This window comes from Corylus avellana, chromosome 9 (genome assembly GCF_965113065.1).
Source record: "Corylus avellana chromosome 9, dhCorAvel1.hap1.2, whole genome shotgun sequence".
In the NCBI taxonomy this organism is placed as follows: domain Eukaryota; kingdom Viridiplantae; phylum Streptophyta; class Magnoliopsida; order Fagales; family Betulaceae; genus Corylus; species Corylus avellana.
The window spans coordinates 2,933,272-2,956,457 of record NC_142498.1 but is presented as its reverse complement, the minus strand read 5'-3'; the positions used below and the strand labels follow the sequence as shown (position 1 = coordinate 2,956,457).

Here is a 23,186-nt window from a genome sequence, read left to right as displayed (position 1 = left end):
TTCCGAATCAAAATTTGCAAAAATGACCTTTAGAGGTGGCTCGTCCTCACCTCAAACCCCATGCCCAAGCATTCCCATGTGTTCCTCATCGACCACAATTGGACATTTTGCCTCTCTAACGACTATAAACAAGTCATACTTTTCAATTTTGTTTTGTTTTTAACAGTTGTGGGACATTCTAAACTTGGCTGAGAGGATGGCTGCTCTGATGTGTAAGGAAGTTGTGGGCGGAGTTTAGCATCAAAACAAGTGGTTGAAAGGTGGTTTAAGAAAAAAATAAAAAATTATATGTAAAGGAAATAGAAAATGGAATAAAAAATATGTTAGGGTTTGTATTGAAAAAATAGCAACTAGAGAACAATGCTTTTTGGTTAGCTAAAATACATAACTACGATATTTTTGAAAAGTGAATAGTTAAAATAAAATAAAAATTTTTATTTTTTGACTAAAGTTTAGACTTTAGAGATTGAGATGTGCTCTAATGATATAAAGCTTGATGGTATAAAGCTTATAGATTTGACTAAAGTTTAGAAATGGGAATGAGACTTAGAGAGTTTAATTATAGATAGCTTGATGGTATTTTTATTTGTTTTGGGAATGAAATGATAATTTGAAGGATGAAATGTAATTTATGCAAAAGTTTGGGGAAGATACGTAAAGCTGCGCCTTCCTTTTTGTTTTTGTGGTTTTTTTGGGGGGTTGCGAATGCCCTTCATGTCCAAGGTTCCATCTTCTTACCCTCTCACCACATATCACCCTTTTCCTCTCCCTCTTTCTTTCTTTCTCCCAATAAAAATTGATCAAAGGAAACAACCCGGACCTAGAGAGAGAAAACCACACAAAAGTCGAAAGAAATGAAGCAGAGTTCACCTGAGGCAGTCTCATCTTCATCCTCTGCACCCGCCCCATCCGACCAATCGCAGCCGTCCGCCTCGCCATCGTCGGACAAGGCTTCATCGACATCGACGGCGGCGGCGGCGGAGGACCCGGCGGTGGGTTCCAGGGACGGCGGGGGAGGGGCACAGGAGAGCGTGACGGTGGAGCGGCGCGGCGAGTTCTCCGCCGTGTGCAAGTGGACGGTCCAGAATTTCCCCAGAGTCAAGGCTAGGGCTCTATGGAGCAAGTACTTCGAGGTGGGCGGCTACGATTGCCGCCTCCTCGTTTACCCCAAAGGCGACTCACAGGCTCTGCCCGGCTACATCTCCGTCTACCTCCAAATCATGGACCCTCGCGGCACATCCTCGTCCAAATGGGACTGCTTCGCCAGCTACCGCCTCGCCATCGTCAACCTTCTCGACGATTCCAAGACCATCCACCGCGACTCCTGGCACCGCTTCTCCAGCAAGAAGAAATCCCACGGCTGGTGTGATTTCACTCCCTCCTCAACCGTTTTCGATTCCAAATTGGGTTTTATCTCCGGCAACGACGCCGTGTTGATCACCGCCGATATTCTGATCCTCAACGAGTCCATTAGTTTCACCCGCGACAACAATGAGGTTCAGTCCTCGTCGGCCTCGTCCACGATTTCGTCCTCGGTTGGCGCCGGCCCGGTGTCGGACGTCCTGAGTGGTAAGTTCACCTGGAAAGTGCATAATTTCAGTTTGTTTAAGGAAATGATTAAGACGCAGAAGATAATGAGCCCGGTGTTCCCGGCCGGAGAGTGCAATCTTAGGATTAGCGTGTACCAGAGCTCGGTGAACGGGATAGAGTATTTATCCATGTGTTTGGAGAGTAAGGACACGGAGAAGACGGTTGTGTTGTCCGATAGGAGTTGTTGGTGTTTGTTCCGAATGTCGGTGTTGAATCAAAAGCCGGGTTCAAATCACATGCATAGGGATTCATATGGGAGGTTTGCGGCAGATAATAAGAGCGGGGACAATACCAGTTTGGGTTGGAATGATTATATGAAGATGTTGGATTTTATAGGGCCGGATTCGGGGTTTCTGGTGGAAGATACCGCGGTGTTTAGCACGTCCTTTCATGTGATCAAGGAGTTTAGTAGCTTTTCCAAGAGTGGGGGATTGGTTGGAGGGAGGAGTGGGAGTGGGGCGAGGAAGTTGGATGGGCATTTGGGTAAGTTTACTTGGAAGATCGAGAATTTCACGAGGTTGAAGGATCTTTTGAAGAAGAGGAAGATTACGGGGCTTTGCATCAAGAGCAGGAGGTTTCAGATTGGGAATAGGGATTGCCGTCTCATTGTTTATCCACGAGGTATGCTATGGTTATTGCTGTGGAAAATCCCATGTTGTCTATTATTTGAAACTTAATTGGTTTACATGTTAATACTTTATTTGTTATAACTATTCCTAAGTCTTTGTTTTCAGTGAATTCAATTGTAGTCTTTATGGGTAACTATAAAACAGTGTGACTTGTCCATCTTCTATGGATAATTGCGGTAATCAGGACCACTAGTATCTTTACTACAATCATTTCCCTTGAGCTTATTCGAGCTAATGCTGATGGTTACTTAGCATGGTGGTCTGATAGCAATATCCCTTATGCCTGAAGCTCTTTGCAGTGTAAGCCACCACGCAGTTATGCAAATCCATTTGTACTCTAAACCTGAATTTGTTTGGACTTGGTTGCTTCAGCCTCTTTGTAGCGAAGTGAACTTAAGTTGTTTTATTTTATTTGCTCTACTGTGCTTGGTCGTAGGTGGGCAGTTTTTAGCCACAACACATTGTGGCTCATAATGTATTTTATGGCCCTTGCACTTGAGATGATTTGAGCTGGACTGACAATTGCATAAGTTGTGCTTAGAAGAGAACTGATGAAAATTTCCCATATTCTTGGTGGTATCAGGGCAGTCTCAGCCGCCGTGCCATCTTTCCGTGTTTCTTGAAGTTACTGATTCACGAAATACTTCCAGTGATTGGAGTTGTTTTGTCAGTCACCGGTTGTCCGTTGTGAACCAGAGGATGGAAGAGAAGTCTGTCACGAAGGAATCTCAGAACCGCTACTCCAAAGCTGCAAAGGACTGGGGTTGGCGTGAATTTGTGACACTCACTAGTCTATTTGATCAAGATTCTGGGTTTCTTGTTCAGGACACAGTTGTATTCTCTGCGGAGGTTCTTATATTAAAAGAGACATCAATAATGCAGGACTTTTCTGACCAGGAAACTGAGTCTAACAATGCTGGTTCACAGCCAGACAAAGTTGGGAAAAGATGTTCATTTACATGGAAGGTGGAGAACTTCCTGTCCTTTAAGGAAATAATGGAGACTCGTAAAATCTTTAGCAAATTTTTTCAAGCTGGTGGATGCGAGCTTCGGATTGGTAGGTATCCTTCTTTCCTTTTTTCTACGAGAAAGGTAGTTGCATTCATTGCATTTTTAATTTGATTGACTTTTTTATTCTTTTTATGTTTTTTTTTAACGTTTTCTTTTTCACGACACAGGTGTGTACGAGTCCTTTGAAACCATTTGTATATATTTGGAGAGTGATCAGTCAGTTGGTAGCGATCCGGATAAAAACTTTTGGGTTAGATACAGGATGGCTGTGGTGAATCAAAAGAACCCAGCCAAGACTGTGTGGAAGGAGTCTTCTATTTGTACAAAGACATGGAATAATTCCGTCTTACAATTTATGAAGGTTTCGGATATGTTGGAAGTGGATGCGGGGTTTCTTTTGCGTGACACAGTTGTTTTTGTTTGTGAAATATTAGATTGCTGCCCTTGGTTTGAGTTTTCAGATCTAGAGGTTAGTATTTGTGGGTCTGTTCCATCTATATGTTACATGGAAGTTATTACAAAGAAATTCTGTTTATGTGTTTCTAGTGAGTAGAGCTTTTTCCCGTATATATGTTAGTTGGCGTTTTAGATGGTTATATAATTTCTCTATTGTTAAAGGCTAGCCCAATCTTGAATATAGACTTAAAATGGATGTTTGTGGTACTCTTTTTAAGGTAGAATTATATTGTAATTTAAACAAAGAGGCTCCAGATTACAAGTTGTGAAACCAGGTTGCTTAACAAAATAGGCTACATTATTTTTGTTTACATGAAATTTATGGTTGGCTCTCCCTATGTGGGCGTCTCTCTCTTGTATACTTCAAAAAAAACATCAAATTTATAGTTGGCGTTAGTACCAATAATATTTGTAGTAGTTTATAGTTGATTGTTCCTCATACTGCCCTTAAAATGCCAATTTAATAGCTTTTAAGCTTTTTAACTCCTTTCCTCATCCCACCTACTACCTTAATTTTTGAGGAAACCTATTACATTGCTGATCCAATTGGTGGAGACAATTTGATATCTTTTTTCTTACTTTAAATGCCTGATGCAGGACAGATTGCTCAATACCTTGGTGCAGGATATTTGGATCCAGCACTATATAGGATTATTTGATTTTGGCTTGATGTGAAAGAGGTTTAGGAATGTTTTGGCCAAGTCGGGTTAGGAATTTGGGAATAATTGTGAAGTGGTTTATAGGTTTAATCCCACAAGTTCCAGATTTGGTTTCCTGGAGACTGCATATCAGGTCTTCATTTTAGACTTAAAAATCTAAGAAAAGAAGACTGTTGCTGGGAATTTTTGCATTGATTACGAGTAATACACATATTAGAAAGTTTCTTTATGTTCTGTTGGAACACCTTTCCCAAATAGGTTTAGAACTTTCTAAACTAAAGAAGGAAAGAAATTAAGGTGTGATAGTAAACTTGTAACACCCCTGGCCCGCGAAGGCTAGGTTTGTTAACTACTGAAGCCTCAGAGGTGCAAAATTCACGATATAGAACACACAGAGCATGTCTAACTATAAGACAATATGCGTGAGAAAATATTGATATGCTCTGTGTGTTCTATATTATGACCTTTGCGCCTCTAGGGCTTCAGTAGTTAACAAACCTAGCCTTCGCGGGCCGGGGGAGTTACAAAACTAGTAGGGAGCTTACTAAGAATGACAGATAAGGACTTATAAACTTCCTTATCAACATCAAATCTGAGGGCACAACTAATGCACTTGCCAAGAAACTCCTGAAATAAAATACACCCTTGACTACTATATCTGGGGAAAGCATAAATCAGCAATTAACTAAATAATACATAACTATGTGCCAACAACTCCATAAAGATCATACATCTAAACTCTTTTGGTCTTTGAAGTTTTGGCTTTGTGGGCTTCTCGTTGTCTGCGTCAACATGTGCCTGTTATCTTAGTTAAATTAGTTTCTAGCTATAAGCCTGTACTGTTGAATCGAACTCACTTTCTGAATTTCTAGTTGTTGACTTAAATATCTATTTTTTTTTTCCTAAAGGAAGCAATATTAATGGGTATCAAATGTTGAACAAAATCTTTCTTCTTTGTCTAGATTCTTTCGCAGATTATACATGCTTGGTTAGATGCATCTGCTTCATTTTGAATCTTTATGTGTCCATGGTTTTAGATGCATCTGCTTCATTTTCAATCTTTATATGCGTCCATGGTTTTACTTGGAACTTTCTAAAAAAATTGTGTAGGATAAGCTACAACTGAAATCTCTAGCCTTGTCTACATCTGGGGCTAGCATCTGGCTGATATAACACGATTAAAATTCTCTCACAAATTTACAATCTCCAAAGATCTTTTAGCTTAAAGTTTTTGGGGTGTATATTTACATATACTGTTATTTTTACAAATTTATTGACCTACTGATTTTTTCTCTCCTTTGTGTGGTGGTTGTAACTATGTGTATGTGGCCTAACTTTTCTCTCAGGTTTTTGCTTCGGAGGATGATCAGGATGCTTTGACAACTGATCCTGATGAGCTCATTGATTCTGAAGACAGTGAAGGAATAAGTGGAGATGAAGAAGATATATTTAGAAACCTTCTCTCTAGAGCTGGTTTTCACCTCACATATGGAGATAATCCTTCACAGCCGCAGGTCACCCTACGAGAAAAGCTTCTAATGGATGCTGGTGCGATTGCTGGTTTTCTTACTGGACTTCGGGTTTACCTTGATGACCCTGCTAAAGTAAAGCGCTTACTTCTTCCAACCAAGCTCTCTGGTGGTAATGATGGAAAGAAGGCCCCGAAGTCCGATGAATCTTCCCCCAGTTTGATGAACTTGCTGATGGGAGTCAAAGTTTTGCAGCAGGCAATCATTGATTTACTTTTGGATATTATGGTTGAGTGTTGCCAGCCTTCGGAAGGGAGTTCTAATGGTGATTCTTCTGATGCAAACTCAAAACCTTCTCCCAATGGCAGTGGAAGTGCTACTCCACTGGAATCTGATAGGGAGAATGGAGCAACAGAATCTGTGCAATTTCCTACTGTATATGAGAGATTGGATTCTGGTGTCGATGAAGGTGGCAGTGCAGCTGCTGTACAAAGCTCTGACATGAATGGGCCAGCTATACTAGAAAAAGCTCTTCCTGGACAACCCATTTGTCCACCAGAAACATCTGCTGGGGATTCAGAACATGTGCCCCTTCGCTCAAAGGTACACTTTTACATTTCAAAAGTGGATGAGCTGCTTTGCTTAATAGTTGATATTAACTACTTGAACGAATTGAATTTTCAGACGAAGTGGCCGGAGCAATCTGAGGAGCTCTTAGGATTGATTGTTAACTCGCTGAGAGCCCTAGATGGAGCTGTTCCACAGGGCTGTCCGGAACCAAGACGACGGCCACAGTCTGCTCAAAAGATTTCTCTTGTGTTGGATAAAGCTCCTAAGCATTTGCAGGCAGACCTAGTTTCTCTGGTACCCAAATTGGTTGATCAGTCTGAACATCCGCTGGCTGCTGGTGTGCTTCTTGAACGACTTCAAAAGCCAGATGCAGAACCTGCATTGAGGATACCTGTAAGATAGTCTCTGCAGAGGCCCTATGATTCTTTTTCTTACTGACCTGCTGGGCTTGTTAGCATGTGCTTGTAGGGCTATACTTTAGGAAAACAAAACCTTCTTTGGAATATATAACTCTCAATTTCTGAATGTAGTCTATTGCTATATCTTTCTTTGCCTAATTATGATATATATTTTCCTAGGTTTTTGGTGCTATTAGTCAACTGGAGTGTGGGAGTGAAGCATGGGAACATGTTTTATTTCAATCTTTTGAGCTTTTGACAGGCTCAAATGATCAACCTCTTGTCGCGACTATAGATTTTATATTCAAAGCTGCATCCCAGTGCCAACATCTTCCTGAAGCGGTATGCATAAAATTGATTGGGTTCCTTTCTCGCGTTCTTATTCTATTTTTTGATGTGCTTTTCTTTATACATAGTAACTTTCTTTTTTCTTTATTGTAGGTCAGGTCTGTTCGTGTTAGGCTAAAAAGTTTGGGTGTTGAGGTGTCTCCTTGCGTCCTTAATTTTTTAAGTAAAACTGTAAATAGTTGGGGAGATGTTGCAGAGACCATACTTAGAGATATTGATTGTGATGATGATTTTGGTGAAAATTGCCCAACAATGCGTTGTGGGCTTTTCTTATTTGGTGAATATGGGCCTACTTTTGAAGGGCTGCATCTGGTGGATGAGCAGGCTTTCCGTGCTGGTCATCATTTTTCTGACATTTATATCCTGATCGAAATGTTATCTATACCTTGCCTTGCTGTTGAAGCATCTCAAACATTTGAGAGAGCTGTGGCTCGAGGTGCCATTCTGGCTCAGTCAGTGGCCATGGTCTTGGAAAGGCGCCTTGCTCAAAGATTGAATCTTAATGCCAGTTTTGTTGCTGAAAACTATCAGCATACAGACACTGTAGTAGAGGGAGAGCCCAATGAGCAGCTGACAATCCAACGAGATGATTTTACTTCAGTTCTTGATCTTGCTGAAACATTGGCCCTCTCTAGAGACCCTTGTGTGAAGGAATTTGTGAAGATCCTGTACACAATATTGTTTAAATGGTATGCTGATGAGTCTCACCGAGGAAGGATGCTAAAGAGACTTGTTGACCGTGCCATCAGCACTACAGATAATAGTCGTGAAGTAGATTTAGATTTGGACATATTGGTTACCTTGGTTTTTGAGGAGCAAGAAATTGTCAGACCAATTCTAAGCATGATGCGGGAGGTTGCTGAACTTGCAAATGTTGATCGAGCTGCTCTTTGGCACCAGCTATGTGCTAGTGAAGATGAAATTCTTCGGATGCGTGAAGAAAGAAAAACTGAAATTTCCAATATGGTTAGAGAAAAAGCAGTCCTATCTCAAAAGCTGAGTGAATCCGAGGCCAACAACAATCATCTCAAGGTATTTGATGTCTTAATTGAATGATATTTGGGCTTTCACATCTTGCTAGTATATTTGGAGAATATGTGAACTGAAGCCTTTCATGAAATGGCAGTCTGAAATGAGGGCAGAGATGGATCGTTTGGCTCGGGAAAAGAAGGAGCTCTCTGAGCAAATACAAGAAGTTGAGAGTCAGCTTGAGTGGCTTCGCTCAGAGCGGGATGAGGGAATTACAAAGCTCACTGCTGAGAAGAAAGTTCTTCAGGATCGTCTTCATGATGCAGAGACACAACTTTCCCAATTGAAGTCCCGTAAACGTGATGAATTGAAGGTATCAGATTACCTTACTTTTGGTCACTTAGCTCCCTTCGTTTAATTATGCTCTGGTTACTTTCAGCAAAATAAAAAGTTAATTATCTTTCTGGTATGACTCATCATAAATTTTTAGTTATTTTTTGGATTGAACTTTGATAAGTGTTATATAACAAAATCTGCATCTTGTATGACCATTGGCTGCATTTTCATCATCCCTGACATGCTTGCTTTGGGAGAGTATTCCTCATAATTTACCTATCTGTCTGTATAGATTTGTACCGTGACTGGTATATATTGATGCGTTGTAGGGAGTCTAATATTTGAAAGTTCTTGGTGCTTTGATTCTGATGGCACATATATTGTGCTTATGCTGATTGTATCTTTTTTTCGAATTATCACATTTATTTTTAAATTTTTTAAATGCTTAGGATCTTAGTTTGCTAAAATTTTGCTTAATCTTATCTGACTGGAACTTGGATCTTGGAAACAAATATTTATTTATTACCTGTATAAAAGATTGTCAGTGAACGTTCAACGATTTCCTTTTTAAGGCTTTATAATTAGCTCCTGTTTCCGGAACTTTGCTATGATCCTGCCATATGGGACTTTTCTCAGTATTTATTTGGGGGAAATTAAAAAATGGTAGATGTCTAGGTCGAAATTGTTGCCAGATTCCTTCATTCTGGCTTTCAACTAGTTACTCTTGTATTGAATTTGAGTAGAAAACACTATCACGTCAAGTCTTATAGTTAAAATACTATGTTGTGAATTCATTGCTTGCATCACTCCACTGCTTCTATTGTTTCTCCCACCTCTTGCTTTTTCTTCTCTAAGGTTTTGAGCCTATTGTTGGCTTCTTTGACCGTGTACAATATCCAGTCTTTAAGTAGTTTTCATCTCGTATGGCTATCTTCTCTTTCTTTCATTTGCAATCTAGGTGGTTGCTTGAGCAACCCAATTTCTGTACAGTTCTAGCATCAGAATACTCGGTAGTCAAGTGCGATTTTGAGGTCTTGTTATTTCCTCCAGTTTTTTTTGTCAGCATGCTCCCTAATTCTAGACTTTGACAACTTCGTAAAACATAGGTGTTTATCTCAACAAAGGGGTCCTTTCTTTTGGAAGCATTGCATTTTAAAAAAACTTGATTGGATTAATATGTCTTATGAAATCTGTAATCGATTAAAATATCAAGTCCAATGAAACTGCTATTTTATACTGAATTTACAAAACCGTTACTTGGTAAGTTGGTTGATTTATTGTTTCTGGGTCGGGCCTTCACCTACTGCAGTGCAGGAGTGAAAAAATGGGGAGGGCACTTGTTTTATTTGCTTTTGCCTTTTTCTTACTGCACTTTGCATGTGACAGAAAGTAATGAAGGAGAAAAATGCTCTTGCTGAAAGGTTGAAGGGTGCAGAAGCTGCACGGAAAAGATTTGACGAGGAACTGAAACGGTACGCCACAGAGAATGTGACTCGTGAGGAAATCCGACAGTCACTTGAGGATGAAATTCGGCGATTAACACAAACAGTGGGGCAAACTGAAGGAGAGAAGCGGGAGAAGGAAGAGCAGGTTGCTCGGTGTGAAGCATATATTGATGGGATGGAATCTAAATTGCAAGCGTGCCAGGTTTTTGCTCTAAAATAGCTTTTCTGCTTTCACCCTCCTTTACATATTCATCATGGTCATCATCATACTGTTCTTTTATCACTTGGTTTGTTTTGAGTTCAAGCTGCTTAGTTATGGTGCTTCCTCAATCAAACTAACTACTGCTTTGATGTCTTGTAAAATCAAAGTAATGGCAGCATACCTTGAATTCGATCAACTATCTAATTTGCTATGTAAGTTATGGTAGATGATCTAACCTGTTCGATGGATGAACTCAATATTGAATTTGTAGGACTTATTGGGTAACTCGAATAATATGAAATAAGATTTAAGCGGATGAATTTAACATTTCTTTGGCTGGACCTATTGTGTAGTAATAATTATGTGGAGTAAAAGAGGAGCACCATGGGTCAGTGTGAGACTATGCTTAATTACGTTTCTTTTTGAAGCTCTTTGGCTTAGGATGTGTTGAACTTGACTCTGATTCTGCTTTGAGTTAGTATTATAATAATAATTTTTTTAAAAAAGCATATTATGAAATTTTGTGAACTTCAATGTCTTTCATCTCTCATGTTTTATTTATGACTTAAGAATAATTAAATGGCCTTTCTTTTGCAGCAATATATTCACACTCTCGAGGCTTCACTCCAGGAAGAAATGTCGCGACATGCTCCTCTTTATGGTGCCGGTTTGGAAGCTTTATCAATGAAGGAGTTGGATACATTGTCACGAATTCATGAAGAAGGGCTGAGGCAGATCCATTCCCTTCAACAGAGGAAAGGGGCTCCAGCTGGTAGTCCTCTTGTGAGCCCCCACAACCTTCCACACAATCATGGGTTATACCCTGCTGCACCGCCTCCAATGGCGGTCGGATTGCCTCCTACACTCATACCAAACGGGGGTGGTATCCACAACAATGGGCATGTGAACGGTGCGGTTGGACCCTGGTTCAACCACACTTGAATTCTCGGGCCGCAGTCCTTTTTGCCAATATAGAAAATGTTCACTCAATTCAGTAGAGCTGGGTGACGTCTCAATATGAAAGGATGTTATTTTTCTCTGAGAGTTATTTTTTGGGCATTGTGGCTGGTAGAACTGTTGGAACACGTGGAAAAGAGGGAGGGGGGAGGAATGGGGGTGGGGGGTTGGTTTTAGAATTGAAGTTAGGAAGTGAGTCCAATAGAACTAACAGTTCCACATGCCATAATCATTGGCACCTTCCTCTTAAAATTTAATCATAGGCCTTCTGAAAAAGTTTTGTTTATTTTGTTTCATTTACATCTTTTTTCTAGAAATAATTTTTTTTTTTTTTTTTTTTTTTTTTTTTTTTTTTTTTTTCACTCATTCCTCAAGTTGTCTTCCCTACATCTTGAACCAATTTCGTAATTGTTGGGGATGCAGGCATATTCTTTCATTTAATTAAGAGGTAAATCTTTTACGAAAGATGATTTTTTGATTTAATTAAGGAAGAGGTAAAATCTTACAGGTACAAGGTATTTTCAGTTGGCATATCCTTGGCTTGTTTGGTTCCTTTTTGGTGTGGTTGGGTTGGTGGGACATGAAAGACAAAAAAAATAAACACATTCCTGACAGTTCTTTTGTCCTTTTGTTGGTTCAGTGTCTGCATCAGGATTGCATATTGGGCCGAGTGGCGACACAATTGGGGAAATATTTGGGCCAAGTACCGTTTTCTTCCCCTATCTCTTGTCCCCAAAATCCCCCACAACGTTTGTGTTAATTGCGGCACTTGCCATTGCCGTAGATATAGCCAGCCTCTTCTCTTTTCGGATTGATCTTGATGGACCAGTCTCTTGGCTTGGGCTTGATCAGCACGCCCCCACCAGGTCAGAGCGGGGTTAGCCGTGTACAGCTGGCAAGCCTGGCTTCTTCTGCAAGTAGCGAAATTAATAGTTTCTGCTTCGATAAGAATTGGTCTAAATTTTGGAAACGTTTGAGCAAATTTAGTTCCCAGAGGCTGGAATCGAAATTTGATGGCCAACTGGGCAAGGATTTGAAGAAGATGAGTGCACTATAAATTTCGTGGGTCCTCAATCCTGTAAACAGGAATCCACCGCGTGTTGCGTTATGACTCACACCGGATAACGATTACCATCCGATAACCCTTGGACATATCAAATCGAATCACGTTATGTTTGAAATTGACCTTCTCATGACTACCGTATCATGACAGGATATAAAACCAAACTAACACGTTGTAATTTAAAAATAATAATAACGTGTTTTATTGGCAAAAACAAACACCCACACACACACACACAAAAAAACACGTGTCTTTAAGAATGAATCCGAAGTACATTTACTTGGGTGGATGATAAATAGCACTGACACATTAACGACCCAATAAGATTTGGATGGATGGAATGACGTGTAGTATATATCATTACTTTATATTGTTTAATAGAGTATATACTATTGAATTCTTTAATTTTTTTTTTTTTTACATATTTAATAGTGTATATACTGTTGAATTGTTTAAAATTTTTAAACGACACAATATTTTATATATCTTTAAATGCAACAAAATAAAATTATGACCGTGAAATGAATCTGGTCCCTTTTATGAGTAGTATTCGTTGAGGATATATACGGTGCATGAATATTTTGTGAAGCTAATTCATAAGGTTGACATTCTGATGCTACGCATGTGGTAGAATAGGAAATTGAGTAGGAAATCTCAGATACAAATTAAAGGGGAAAGACAAAAGTACGTAGATCGAAATTTCTCAGCAAAATTCACAACTGCGTTTATCATTTAACAACTTCTTTAATTTCTTTATTTTGTACAACTTGTCATCTCAAACCAAGAAAGTTCAATGTCTCAATGGGTCACGTAACGTAATAATCCCATTTCTGAAATTTCAAAGCGCTGTGTGTTAAACCCGTACCGGAGAGGAGTGGTGTGTATACAGCTTTAGGCTTTAGCAAGCAAATATCAACTTCACAACTACATGTTTGAAATTATCTGATTTGTTTAAGAGATAATTGATTAATCTATGATAATGTACAATTCTCTTTATATCCTTATCTGATTTTTGAAATTTTAATTATTATTTCTTTTTGTCTCTAATTGGAATAAAAAATTTGAAAATATTTTTAAATTTTAATTTCATTTGTGCATGACGCAAGTTAAAACACAGATTGATGTGCTCCATTGTATAAGAGCTGGCCGCCACGAAATATATGCAGACAAAAAAATGCCCGAAATGATCAGGAAAAAGACAACCTTGACTTTAACAATTGTGGGTTCTGCGTAAAATCTGCAGGAAATGCCAAAAAGTCTTCATAAATAATAGTTCCCTTAGACGCGGAACCAAAATGACGCACGACATGCTTAGGTAAGCAGTAAGCAGCTGGACTCAGCTTTCTTATTATCTCTTTCAATTTCTTGTCTCATAATTTATATGGTCTATTCAAAGGATAAGTATCATCACCTAATCATATATCATATAATCAAATTATTTGCCAAGCTAGCGGCGGAGATTGCTTGCATATACGTCCACAATTCTTTGTTTTGGATAAAGCATTCATTGACTCTTTTAAATCATGCAAAATATATCAAAGAAACTTCTATTCAATTTTGGTACTCTAAATTAGGATGACAAGTTTAGGTCATGTCGAGATAATATGTAGATCAATTTTAGCCTAACCCATTTACTTAAATGAGTCTAACTCTCAAATTTAATACGTTAATTTTATGTTGAATTCATATAAAAAATTGTACAAATTAACTCCTGGTCGGCCCTGATATTACTATTACAGAGGCATGTTTGGCACGTGCATTACTATGAAGCTGCCTATATCATGTGTGTGTGTGAGAGAGAGAGGGGTTGGTTAATTAACGATCACTTATTATTATTATTATTTTTGCAGAGTTCCATCCATTAATTAAGAGAGCAAGAAGATAGGGAAAATGGTGGGAAATGAGAGGGATGGGTAAGAAGAGAAGAATAAATCACTATAAACGTGGCCAGATAATTCTCATTTGACTTCTCTATATACGTGTCTCTTTCACGCACCCTTCAATTCTCTTGCTTCTTCTCGAATCAATCTCTTCCATAAAAAATTTCCCCTTCTATTTAAGGAAACTCTTCATAGCTACTCCCATTCACGAGCTCCAAAATAGTGATACAACTCTCTCTCCCTCTCTCTCTCTCTCTCTCTGTGACAAAAATTGTTGATAACCTGATTCTTCTCTCTCTCTTTGGCATTGTTTGGGAATTGCTGAGACGTTGGCCGTTATATATATATCAGCTGCTGAGCTTGCCCAACTTATACTTTTCCAGTGTAAGCCACCGGCCATCTGATATCTTGCATCTCTCTCTAGCTACCTTCTTCTCCTCCTCCTTATTTGGCTTGAAACATGCATGAAAAATAATATCACAGATGCCTTATATTGCATGCAAGGATCCTATAGTTCTATACATCAAATAATGGCTTTGTATGTATATATGTTCTGTTAAACTACAGGGAAACCCGTAAAGTTCTTCGTGTTTATTTTCTATATATATTGCTTCCATTCTTATTTCCATATCTTTATTATTTCAACATGTTCATTGCAATTGAGACTTGAGAAAGCAACAATATTCTGTAGTTCTTGCATGCATTAATTGTAAAGAAAATATTTAGAAGCAGGAATATGGTTCGAACAAAGAATTCTTTATAGCAAGATAGACTGCTCCAATCATTCTCCTGCATTTTAGGTATAATTTAAGGCCTTACTTATAATAATTGGCTATTATTCTATTACCCAACAAAAAAAAAAAAAAAAAAAATTGACCATTCCTTACAATATGTGCAAAACCGTGGGATGAGCTATATATGTAAAAGTTCTGATAATGTGCTTCTCGATATATGTGAGTGCAGCATGAGCAGCCCTTACTTTGATCCCGACTTTGATAACCACCTGGAGAGGATAAATGGTCCTACGTAAGTAATTATAATTGATTTTAGCCCTTGATCACTAAATAGAGATAATTTCCCAGCTGTTTGATGTACAGCTAGCCTTACTTCTTGCATGTTTTGCCTTGCAGCTGCAGAGTTTGCATTGACAATGAAAGCATGGAAGATTGCACAGTAGTAAAGGTACGTACGTGACTACTTTCAAAGAAAAAAAGTAAAAATTGCTTTAATTAATTTGCGTGATATATATATTTGGATGGATGCGGGTGTAGGTTGATAGCGTGAACAAGCAGGGGCTTCTCCTGGAAGTGGTGCAGGTGTTGACAGACCTCAACCTTACGATCTCAAAGAGCTATATTTCATCTGATGCTGGGTGGTTCATGGATGGTACGTGTGTACGTTCTAATCCCACCATTAATTTTATGAACCTCTCATCTCATCCTTTGAATTTTGATAGTCAAATTCAAAATCCTTGATAATCAAAATCTATGGAAATTTGCAGTTTTTCATGTTAAAGACGAGCATGGCAACAAACTTACGGACCAGAAACTCATTAACTATATCCAGCAGGTAATTTAGTTAATTTGTTCCCTTCTCCTCATTATCTTACCATGTAGTTGATTGGAGCTATACATATAGCTTTTCCTATAATTTTTTATTTTATTTTTACATAATTAATATTGATAGAAAAATCCAGGGATACTACTATTTTAATACAAGTATTTATTTACAAACTAATGTGACAATCCACAATTAGTAAGACAATTAAGAGAAATTGATGAAAACCTCTTGCAGGGAATAGGTACAACAAGGGAAATCCCAAGCTCAGCCAAGGCAAACACATATGCAAATAAGGTTTTCAGACCTGAACACTACGGGTACACGGCCATCGAAATGAGCGGAATAGACCGGCCGGGTCTATTCTCTGAGATATCAGCGGCATTAGCTTACCTCCAATGCAACATTGTGGAAGCTCACGCATGGAGTCACAATGATCGCCTGGCTTGTGTTGCCTATATTTCAGATCAATCCACCGACACTCCCATCGATGACCCCGGCCGCCTCGCCGACATCGAAGAACACCTTACGATGGTCCTCCGGGCCACCACTGCCCCGAGCACTAGCGGGAATCAAGCCAACCAACAAGAAGTTAAGACTGCGGGTTTTCTTCAAGGCTCAGAAGATCAAGGAACCATGACAAATGTGGAACGCCGGTTGCATCAGCTCATGCTTTCGGTTCGGGACTTTGACGGGCCATCGGGACCCGCGAGATTGGCGGCTGTGACGCGGACGGGATCGGAGGAAAGTGATGAGGAATGGAGGAGAACAGTGGTGATGATCGAGAGCTGTGACGAGAAGGGATACTCGATAGTGAGCATAGACTGCAAGGATCGACCAAGACTCATGTTTGATACAGTTTGCACGCTTACAGACATGCAATACGTGATTTTCCATGCTTCTATAAGCTCAGGTGGAGGTTATGCCTTTCAGGTATATTTATGCAATCAGCTACGTACCCAATTATTTGCATGCAATATTTAAAACCAATTAATATCATCCCTTGCTATGATAATTCATATACCATACTATATATATTAGAGCATCTCCAACCGCTCTTTCAAAAAGATTTTATAGTTATATTTAGCATTTTTCAGCATTTTCACTTCTCCAGCAGATCTTTCAATTAAACTAAATATTTTCAGCCATTTTGCTATAGTAGACTGAAACTTTTTTTTTATTATTATATTCTCTCATCTTTCTCTCTCCTCTCTCTCCCTCTCCCCCTCTTATCCCTCTCTCCCTTTTAATATAATAGAATAATACTGAAAAATAATATTTAATTAGAATAGATTGTTAAAATAGATATTCAATTAGAGTGTGTAGTAAAAAACTAGTAGCTAAAATGAAAAAGATTATATTTTGAGTAGTTAAAATAAAAACCTTGGTCGAAGATGCTATCAATCAAAGCTTAAACTGAGGAAAATTGATGAATCTAATAGCCTATTTCAATACAATAATAAATTACTATTTGTCCAAAAAAAAGAGGTGTAAAATATTAATTAAATGATTAAATTTACTAATTTTTATCGGCTTAAACTTTTTGTGATAAGTGATAATTTATATGGTATCAAGGCAAATATCCTAAATTTAAACTTTGTCGATCTCCATCAATTCACTTTTTATTATTTCAATTTGATATTCTACGTGTTACATCTCATTTATTAAAATTTAAAAATATTAATTAAATAATTAAATTCATATTTTTTTTTTGCTTAAAGTAAATACTATTGATTGCAGGAGTATTTTATCCGACATCTAGATGGGCGTGCCTTGAGTACAGAGAGCGAGAAGGAACGAGTAATAAAATGCTTAGAGGCCGCCATAGAGCGCCGGGTTTGTGAGGTGAGCGCTTCCAAAACCAGCACCACCCTTTCAATTCCACCATTATTTCCACCGCGCGTTTACAGTATTATCTATATATTCTCATATGCGGCGTTACCATATTATCACATTTGTGATAGAATATTTTTATAATATTGTCAATATTTTACGTATGTACGGCAGGGAGTTCGGGTAGAGCTATGTGCAGACAACAGGGTGGGGTTGCTGTCGGACATAACCCGGGTTCTTCGAGAGAACGGTCTAACGGTTGTCCGAGCAGACGTGGCGACGCAGGGAGAGAAGGCGGTGAACGCTTTGTACGTGAAAGACATTTCAGGGAAAGAGGTGGACATGGAGTTTGTGGAGTCGATGAAGAGAGAGATGGGTCCGATTGTGCTTCAAGTGAGGAACGAGACCAACGGCCAAAGCTTGCCTCAACGTTCTTCCGGTTTCTCTTTGGGGGACATGTTCAAATCTCAGATCGACCGCTTCTCTCACACCTTTGTTACTATCAAGTAACAAAATGTACAAAAAAAAAATTAACTCATGATCATGATCATCAGCTTATTGTATTATATTTATGTTAAATTAAAACTTTATTTAATTAATTAGCCTTGTAAGTAATTAAAATGGATTCTAACAGAAGGGTTTGTATATATATATACATATGGAATTATTTGTTCCCAGTTGTAAATAAAAGGAAATTATATATAATCATAGTCTTTTAATTTTGACTTAATTAGCTAAAGCCTTTTCAAATGCACTTTACAATAAATTTATCTAATTATCTAATTATATCGTTTAATATTATTTCTCTCTCTCAAATACAATCATTTTGTTTTTTTGTTTTTTTTTTTTAATGTATTTGTATTGACACGTGATCGTTGGGATTTAAGGAAAGATTAGAGGCTATCTCCATCTACTGTTTTTTTTTTTTTTTTATAAGAGGATTTCCAATACTTTTTTCACTAAAAGCAAACCAAACTCGTTTAATTTAAAACAGATATGGCCACGTCGGATCCATTTAATTTAAAAATAACAATGAACCTTCTTAATTTTTTTTTTTTTTTGGTAGAACCATTAATTTTCCCAACATGACTACGAGTACGTGAGCACCGAGAAAACTTCTAAGATTTGTTCTTATCATTGAAGGGGCCTGCAATTTTTTTAGGCTCAACGAGCTTTTTAAGGCCCAAGCACTTTGTGTTGGGCCACTGGCAGGACTAATAGGATCAGATCTGGGCAGGGCTTAAAATTCAGACGTGTGGCCTGGGCTTCGTCTTAATTAAGATATTCGCACAATTTTGCTCTCTTTTCTTCAATTGCAGTCCCGTTACCTTACTCACCAATTTTCAACACTTTTTTTTTTTTTTTTTTTTTTTTTTTTTTTTTAAATTATTTATTAATTTTTTTAACGATGAAAAGAAACTCTCTATGCACGACTAATTATATGAGGATAAATTCTGAGAGCATTTTCATTTAACTAGCCAAATATTATTTTGGTTAATTAGTTAGATTTCAATTGCCTTCCACAGCTTAGTAATTTGAAGAAATATTTGGTGAGTTGTTACGGTGCTCGCCAAATGTAAAAACAAAACATTTTCTAATCTTTAATATTTTCTCTCCCTTCAACAAAAAATAAAACAAAATATTTGAGAAAGAACATTTAACTATAATAGTGAAAGTAGATAACTAAAATAGAGAATTCCATGTATAAAATATAAAAATAGGGGTGTTCACGCGGTTTTTATTAACCGCTAACCGCTTTATATATATATATATATATATATATATATATATATATATATATATATATATATATATATAAGTTTTGTGTTCCTTGTTCGGGATATCTACTCTAAGGCTTTTTAACAACTTAGTTTTCCTTGATTTTCATATTTGTATTACTTTGGGTTAAGAATTTGATCATCCAGATTTTTTTATAACTATGTTCTTTTTTATTTATTTATTATATGATCAGCTCATTTTGGAGCAAGCCCAATGTAGTATATCGCAACCTATATACTTGTTAAATAGTGCATATTTTGATGCCAAAAAGGCACATAAAAGGCCCAAAAGGGCAAAATAAGCCAAAAACTAAAAATTCAACCAACAGACAAAAAAAAAAAAAAAACTTGGAAAGGAAAAAAAAAAAAAGTGGAAAAAAAAATGTAAAGAGAGCCCCAAAAAAGCCTAATTTTCAAATTCAACCCAAAAAGAAAGTCCGAAAAAAGCCCAAAAAAGCGGTGCCAAATGCGGTTAACCGCTAACCGGGTGGTTAGCGAAAGTGGTTAGTAAAATGTACTAACCGCTTAAGCATTTGCGGTTAGCGGTTTTAGCCATTAAGCGCTAACCGCAACTGCATGATCACCCCTAATAAAAAAAGCTAGTTTTCTTATAGCTAAAATAAAGAATAAATTTGTTAAGTCAGATATAAATAATCTCATCCAAGCATTGGGTCAACCAAGAGATTAGTTTGAACCTCAACTAATTAATTAACCCACTCCACATAATTAGACATTTGTTTGATTTCTTTCAAGTAGGTGTATATACACATCTATTGATCAAGCTTTATATTTAATCTCCTAAGCCATATAGAGTGTAAAATCATATGAAACACATCAAATCTTTTAGCCGGCTTGTTCAACACAAAATGCCTCCTCACAAGCCTCACACCCTTCTTAAGCTTCCTATACCTTGCCTCCGGAACTGCACTCAACACCTCCTTCAGTCTTGGAATCTCCGACACATCCACTGTAATCGAAAACGCCTCCCACCGCAACACATCACTGAAGGGCAACACATAACTCTTTGATAAAATCACCGGCACACATTCGGCGTAAATGGCCTCCACAATTCTGGGGCTGGCCACTTCATGCCCGCTAGGGCACAGACAAAACCTAGACTGAAGCATCAAGGAGTAGTAGTCTAGGTCTTTCGGGAGGTATTCGTAGACGCGGAGGTCGTTGTCACGGTTTTTCCAATGGTGGAGAAGGATTGGCCGGATTGGACCGTGGACTCCGCCGGCGAAGAAGGCAAGGTGAGGACGTGAGGTATTGTCCGGTGGAGGAGTAGCGATTTTGGGAGATACTTTGCCGCTGTAGAGGTGAATTTCAGGGAGGCTAATGTCTTTTTGAGGGTTGAAGCCTTCGGAGGAGTTGGCATTGCAAAGGACTCGGATGGATGTGTTGTAGAGGAAGGGATTGCCCCCCGAAGCAATGGGACCCTGCAATTGTTGTAAAAGTAAATCAATCAATATTCGGACCATTAGTTTCTGTAGTTCATCCTCTTGCTTTCACTAATTAATGGATAATTTGGCATGGTTAGCTTGAAAAGGCATGTTCAAATAGATAATGCTAAAAAATCACATTTTTATCGCAATCATGATATAACCGTCTTAACTAACTACCTTTAGATTAGTATATATATATATATATATATATATATATATATATATAATACTAAAATAAGAAAGAGAAAGAAAAGAGAGAGCGTTAGCGAAGAGAAACGTATTAACTACTTCTTATATAATCACGGTCTCTTATATTTGTTGAGTTTTTTTAAACTATTACATAGATTTCTATTTATAGAGAGAGAAAAAGTACTGGACAAAAAATCCTAGACTAAACCTTAAAATATATAAAGAAACATAATAAAGTAGAATAATATTAAGAATAAGATCAAATATTCTAACACAAAATTTACTCGGAAATTCTTTTTATTATATTTTCATTGGTTGCAAAACTTTCATTATTCGATTTTCAAAAAATTGAGTAGTGTTTATATTTTTGCTACAAATTATATATATATATATATATATGAATAATATTAAGAATAAGATCAAATATTCTAACACAAAATTTACTCGGAAATTCTTTTTATTATATTTTCATTGGTTGCAAAACTTTCATTATTCGATTTTCAAAAAATTGAGTAGTGTTTATATTTTTGCTACAAATTATATATATATATATATATATATATATATAGTTTAAAAAAGAAATAAAAAATATGTGTGTTGCGCAAGATATTTTGGTATTGTTTTATTGAAAAGTAATTCTATATATGTTAATGTAATAATTAATGTCAATCAACACTTAAATTTTTATTTATTTTTATCAAGAATTAATCTAAAAATTATTTGCAAGTGGATTGCAATATTTCTCTTTATTCAAATTATGATCCGAAAGATAGTATGGTCAGTCAAGGGGCAAGTTTTTCTTCTGTACCAAAAATCTGTGGATGGCCACTTCAGTTGTAAAAATTATGAGTGCGCATTGAGAGTGATGCATGCACGCTTAAAAGACCAAGAAAATGATGTGAGAAAATGGAAAGGGAATTAAAGAAGGTAGCTAGGAAACTCACCCAATCATGACAGGAAAGCATGAAATGGTCCGCCCCACGAGTTCTATTCCAGAAGGGGTACCTCATGGAAACCACTCTCACATAATCAGAGACAAACTCCAGTAGAGGGTTGTGATTGTGAGAGAGACTTTGGTAGAGGTACTTCACCATCCACGTCACGCTGAAGGGCATGAAGTAAACGTGAGCCCGGCGGGGATCCCTCGTCCTGAAATTCCCATTACCGTGCTCCATCTCGTGGATGAATCTCCCTTCGATGCTGTAGATGTCCTTGCATGGACCATCGTGGGTGATGGGTAGGTCCCCTTCCGGGTACACGTACACCTTGAATCTTCTTTCCATCTCTAAATAGCTCCTGAAAGTTTTGGGATTGGAGAACGACAGAGGTGAACAAATAATAAATATGTTTCTACATGATGATAATGCATGATGCATGTGCATTGAGTGATTTGGGCGCCACGCCACTCTTATTGTAGGTTGTCGGAGTTAATCATTACTGTTTACATCAATAATCAGTGAATATTACATCCAAGTTAATTAAGATTCTACAAATTCTAATTAATGATGAATTCATGATAATGACAATATTGGTTATGAAGAGAAACTGTAGGTTAATATGTTAAATAAATGTTTGATTGTTGGGCTAATTACATGTCTTTGATGTTTCCAATTGGGCTTGAGCGCTATGATTTACTATTCTGAAAGTGAGATATATCCAAGTGACTGAGCAATAAGAACTGATCAGGTAACAATTTGATTGGTGGGCTCACATATCCTTGATGGCTCCAACCCATTTAATTATACCATGTTACTATTACTATTAACATTAAATCTAACTTGATTTTCACTTCTTTTCTATAGTAGTAAAAATCGATAAAAAAAGAATATTTTAAATGAAATAATGAAAGTAAAATTATAAGTAAAATAAAGAGTACTGAGACGTAGCTTCAAGTAGAATATGATAGCACAAGATAAACTCTACAGCTGAGTATTTGAGTCTACTTCTATTCTTTGAGTTTGTATCAATTACAAACTCTACGTACAGCTGAGCTGAGTATTAAAAAATATTTTCAATTACAAAATCATATTAAAAAATATGATTTACAAGATAAACTCTACAACTGAGTATTTGAGTCTACTAATTCTATTCTATCTTATCACACTTGTTTATATCTATATCAATCTCCTTGTTCTTAGGATTCTATCTTGAGTTTGAGTTGGAGTTTGACTTGGAATGCGTTTGTTCTTAAGATCTTAAGAATTTTTAGATTTAATCACCTTAATATTTAATCTATGGGAGCTGATGAGATGCAACGAATTAAGAAAATCTCAAAAATCTCTTGAGATATAATTATTGAAATGACAAATTTGAACCATTAAATATTCAAATAATAATTAAAATCTTAAAAATTCAACCCTAAACTTAAAACCTAACGCGTTTTAATCTGGAATTTCTGACTT

At 37.3% G+C, this 23,186-nt stretch overlaps 3 protein-coding genes across 3 annotated transcripts in view; 2 read left to right on the top strand and 1 right to left on the bottom strand.

Annotated features, from left to right (window-relative positions):
* The first annotated feature begins 696 nt into the window (after positions 1–696).
* On the top strand, positions 697–11,319 carry LOC132189240 (TRAF-like family protein). Its single transcript, XM_059603877.2, has 10 exons — positions 697–2,211; positions 2,803–3,276; positions 3,398–3,699; positions 5,692–6,417; positions 6,499–6,777; positions 6,963–7,124; positions 7,224–8,162; positions 8,257–8,472; positions 9,822–10,082; positions 10,680–11,319. The coding sequence occupies exons 1-10, from the start codon at positions 855–857 to the stop codon at positions 11,022–11,024; spliced, it is 5,061 nt and encodes a 1,686-aa protein (XP_059459860.2). The 5' UTR covers positions 697–854; the 3' UTR covers positions 11,025–11,319.
* A 2,920-nt stretch (positions 11,320–14,239) lies between these two features.
* LOC132190376 (ACT-like superfamily protein) lies at positions 14,240–17,885 on the top strand. The gene is made up of 8 exons (XM_059605349.2): positions 14,240–14,366; positions 14,946–15,008; positions 15,113–15,164; positions 15,254–15,368; positions 15,484–15,551; positions 15,777–16,472; positions 17,280–17,384; positions 17,547–17,885. Exons 2-8 carry the CDS (start codon positions 14,947–14,949, stop codon positions 17,880–17,882), a joined length of 1,434 nt encoding a protein of 477 aa, XP_059461332.2. The 5' UTR covers positions 14,240–14,366; position 14,946; the 3' UTR covers positions 17,883–17,885.
* A 1,987-nt stretch (positions 17,886–19,872) lies between these two features.
* LOC132190435 (Exostosin family protein) overlaps positions 19,873–23,186 on the bottom strand; it is a 4,677-nt gene continuing 1,363 nt past the window's right edge. The window contains exons 3-4 of the mRNA XM_059605426.2: positions 21,729–22,080; positions 19,873–20,589 (exon numbers count right to left, since the gene is read on the bottom strand). Of these exons, the coding sequence (XP_059461409.1) occupies positions 19,921–20,589; positions 21,729–22,080 (1,021 nt within the window). The 3' untranslated portion in view covers positions 19,873–19,920. The remainder of the gene's footprint in view (positions 20,590–21,728; positions 22,081–23,186) is intronic.

Excerpts from the sequence above, each read along its gene's own strand:
- LOC132190376 (XM_059605349.2), top strand. The coding sequence starts at position 14,947 with ATGAGCAGCCCTTACTTTGATCCCGACTTTGATAACCACCTGGAGAGG. Across the intron at positions 15,009-15,112 it reads GAGAGGATAAATGGTCCTAC|CTGCAGAGTTTGCATTGACA; the intron begins GTAAGTAATTAT and ends TTTGCCTTGCAG. Across the intron at positions 15,165-15,253 it reads AAGATTGCACAGTAGTAAAG|GTTGATAGCGTGAACAAGCA; the intron begins GTACGTACGTGA and ends ATGCGGGTGTAG.
- LOC132189240 (XM_059603877.2), top strand. The coding sequence starts at position 855 with ATGAAGCAGAGTTCACCTGAGGCAGTCTCATCTTCATCCTCTGCACCC. Across the intron at positions 8,163-8,256 it reads CCAACAACAATCATCTCAAG|TCTGAAATGAGGGCAGAGAT; the intron begins GTATTTGATGTC and ends ATGAAATGGCAG. Across the intron at positions 10,083-10,679 it reads CTAAATTGCAAGCGTGCCAG|CAATATATTCACACTCTCGA; the intron begins GTTTTTGCTCTA and ends TTTCTTTTGCAG.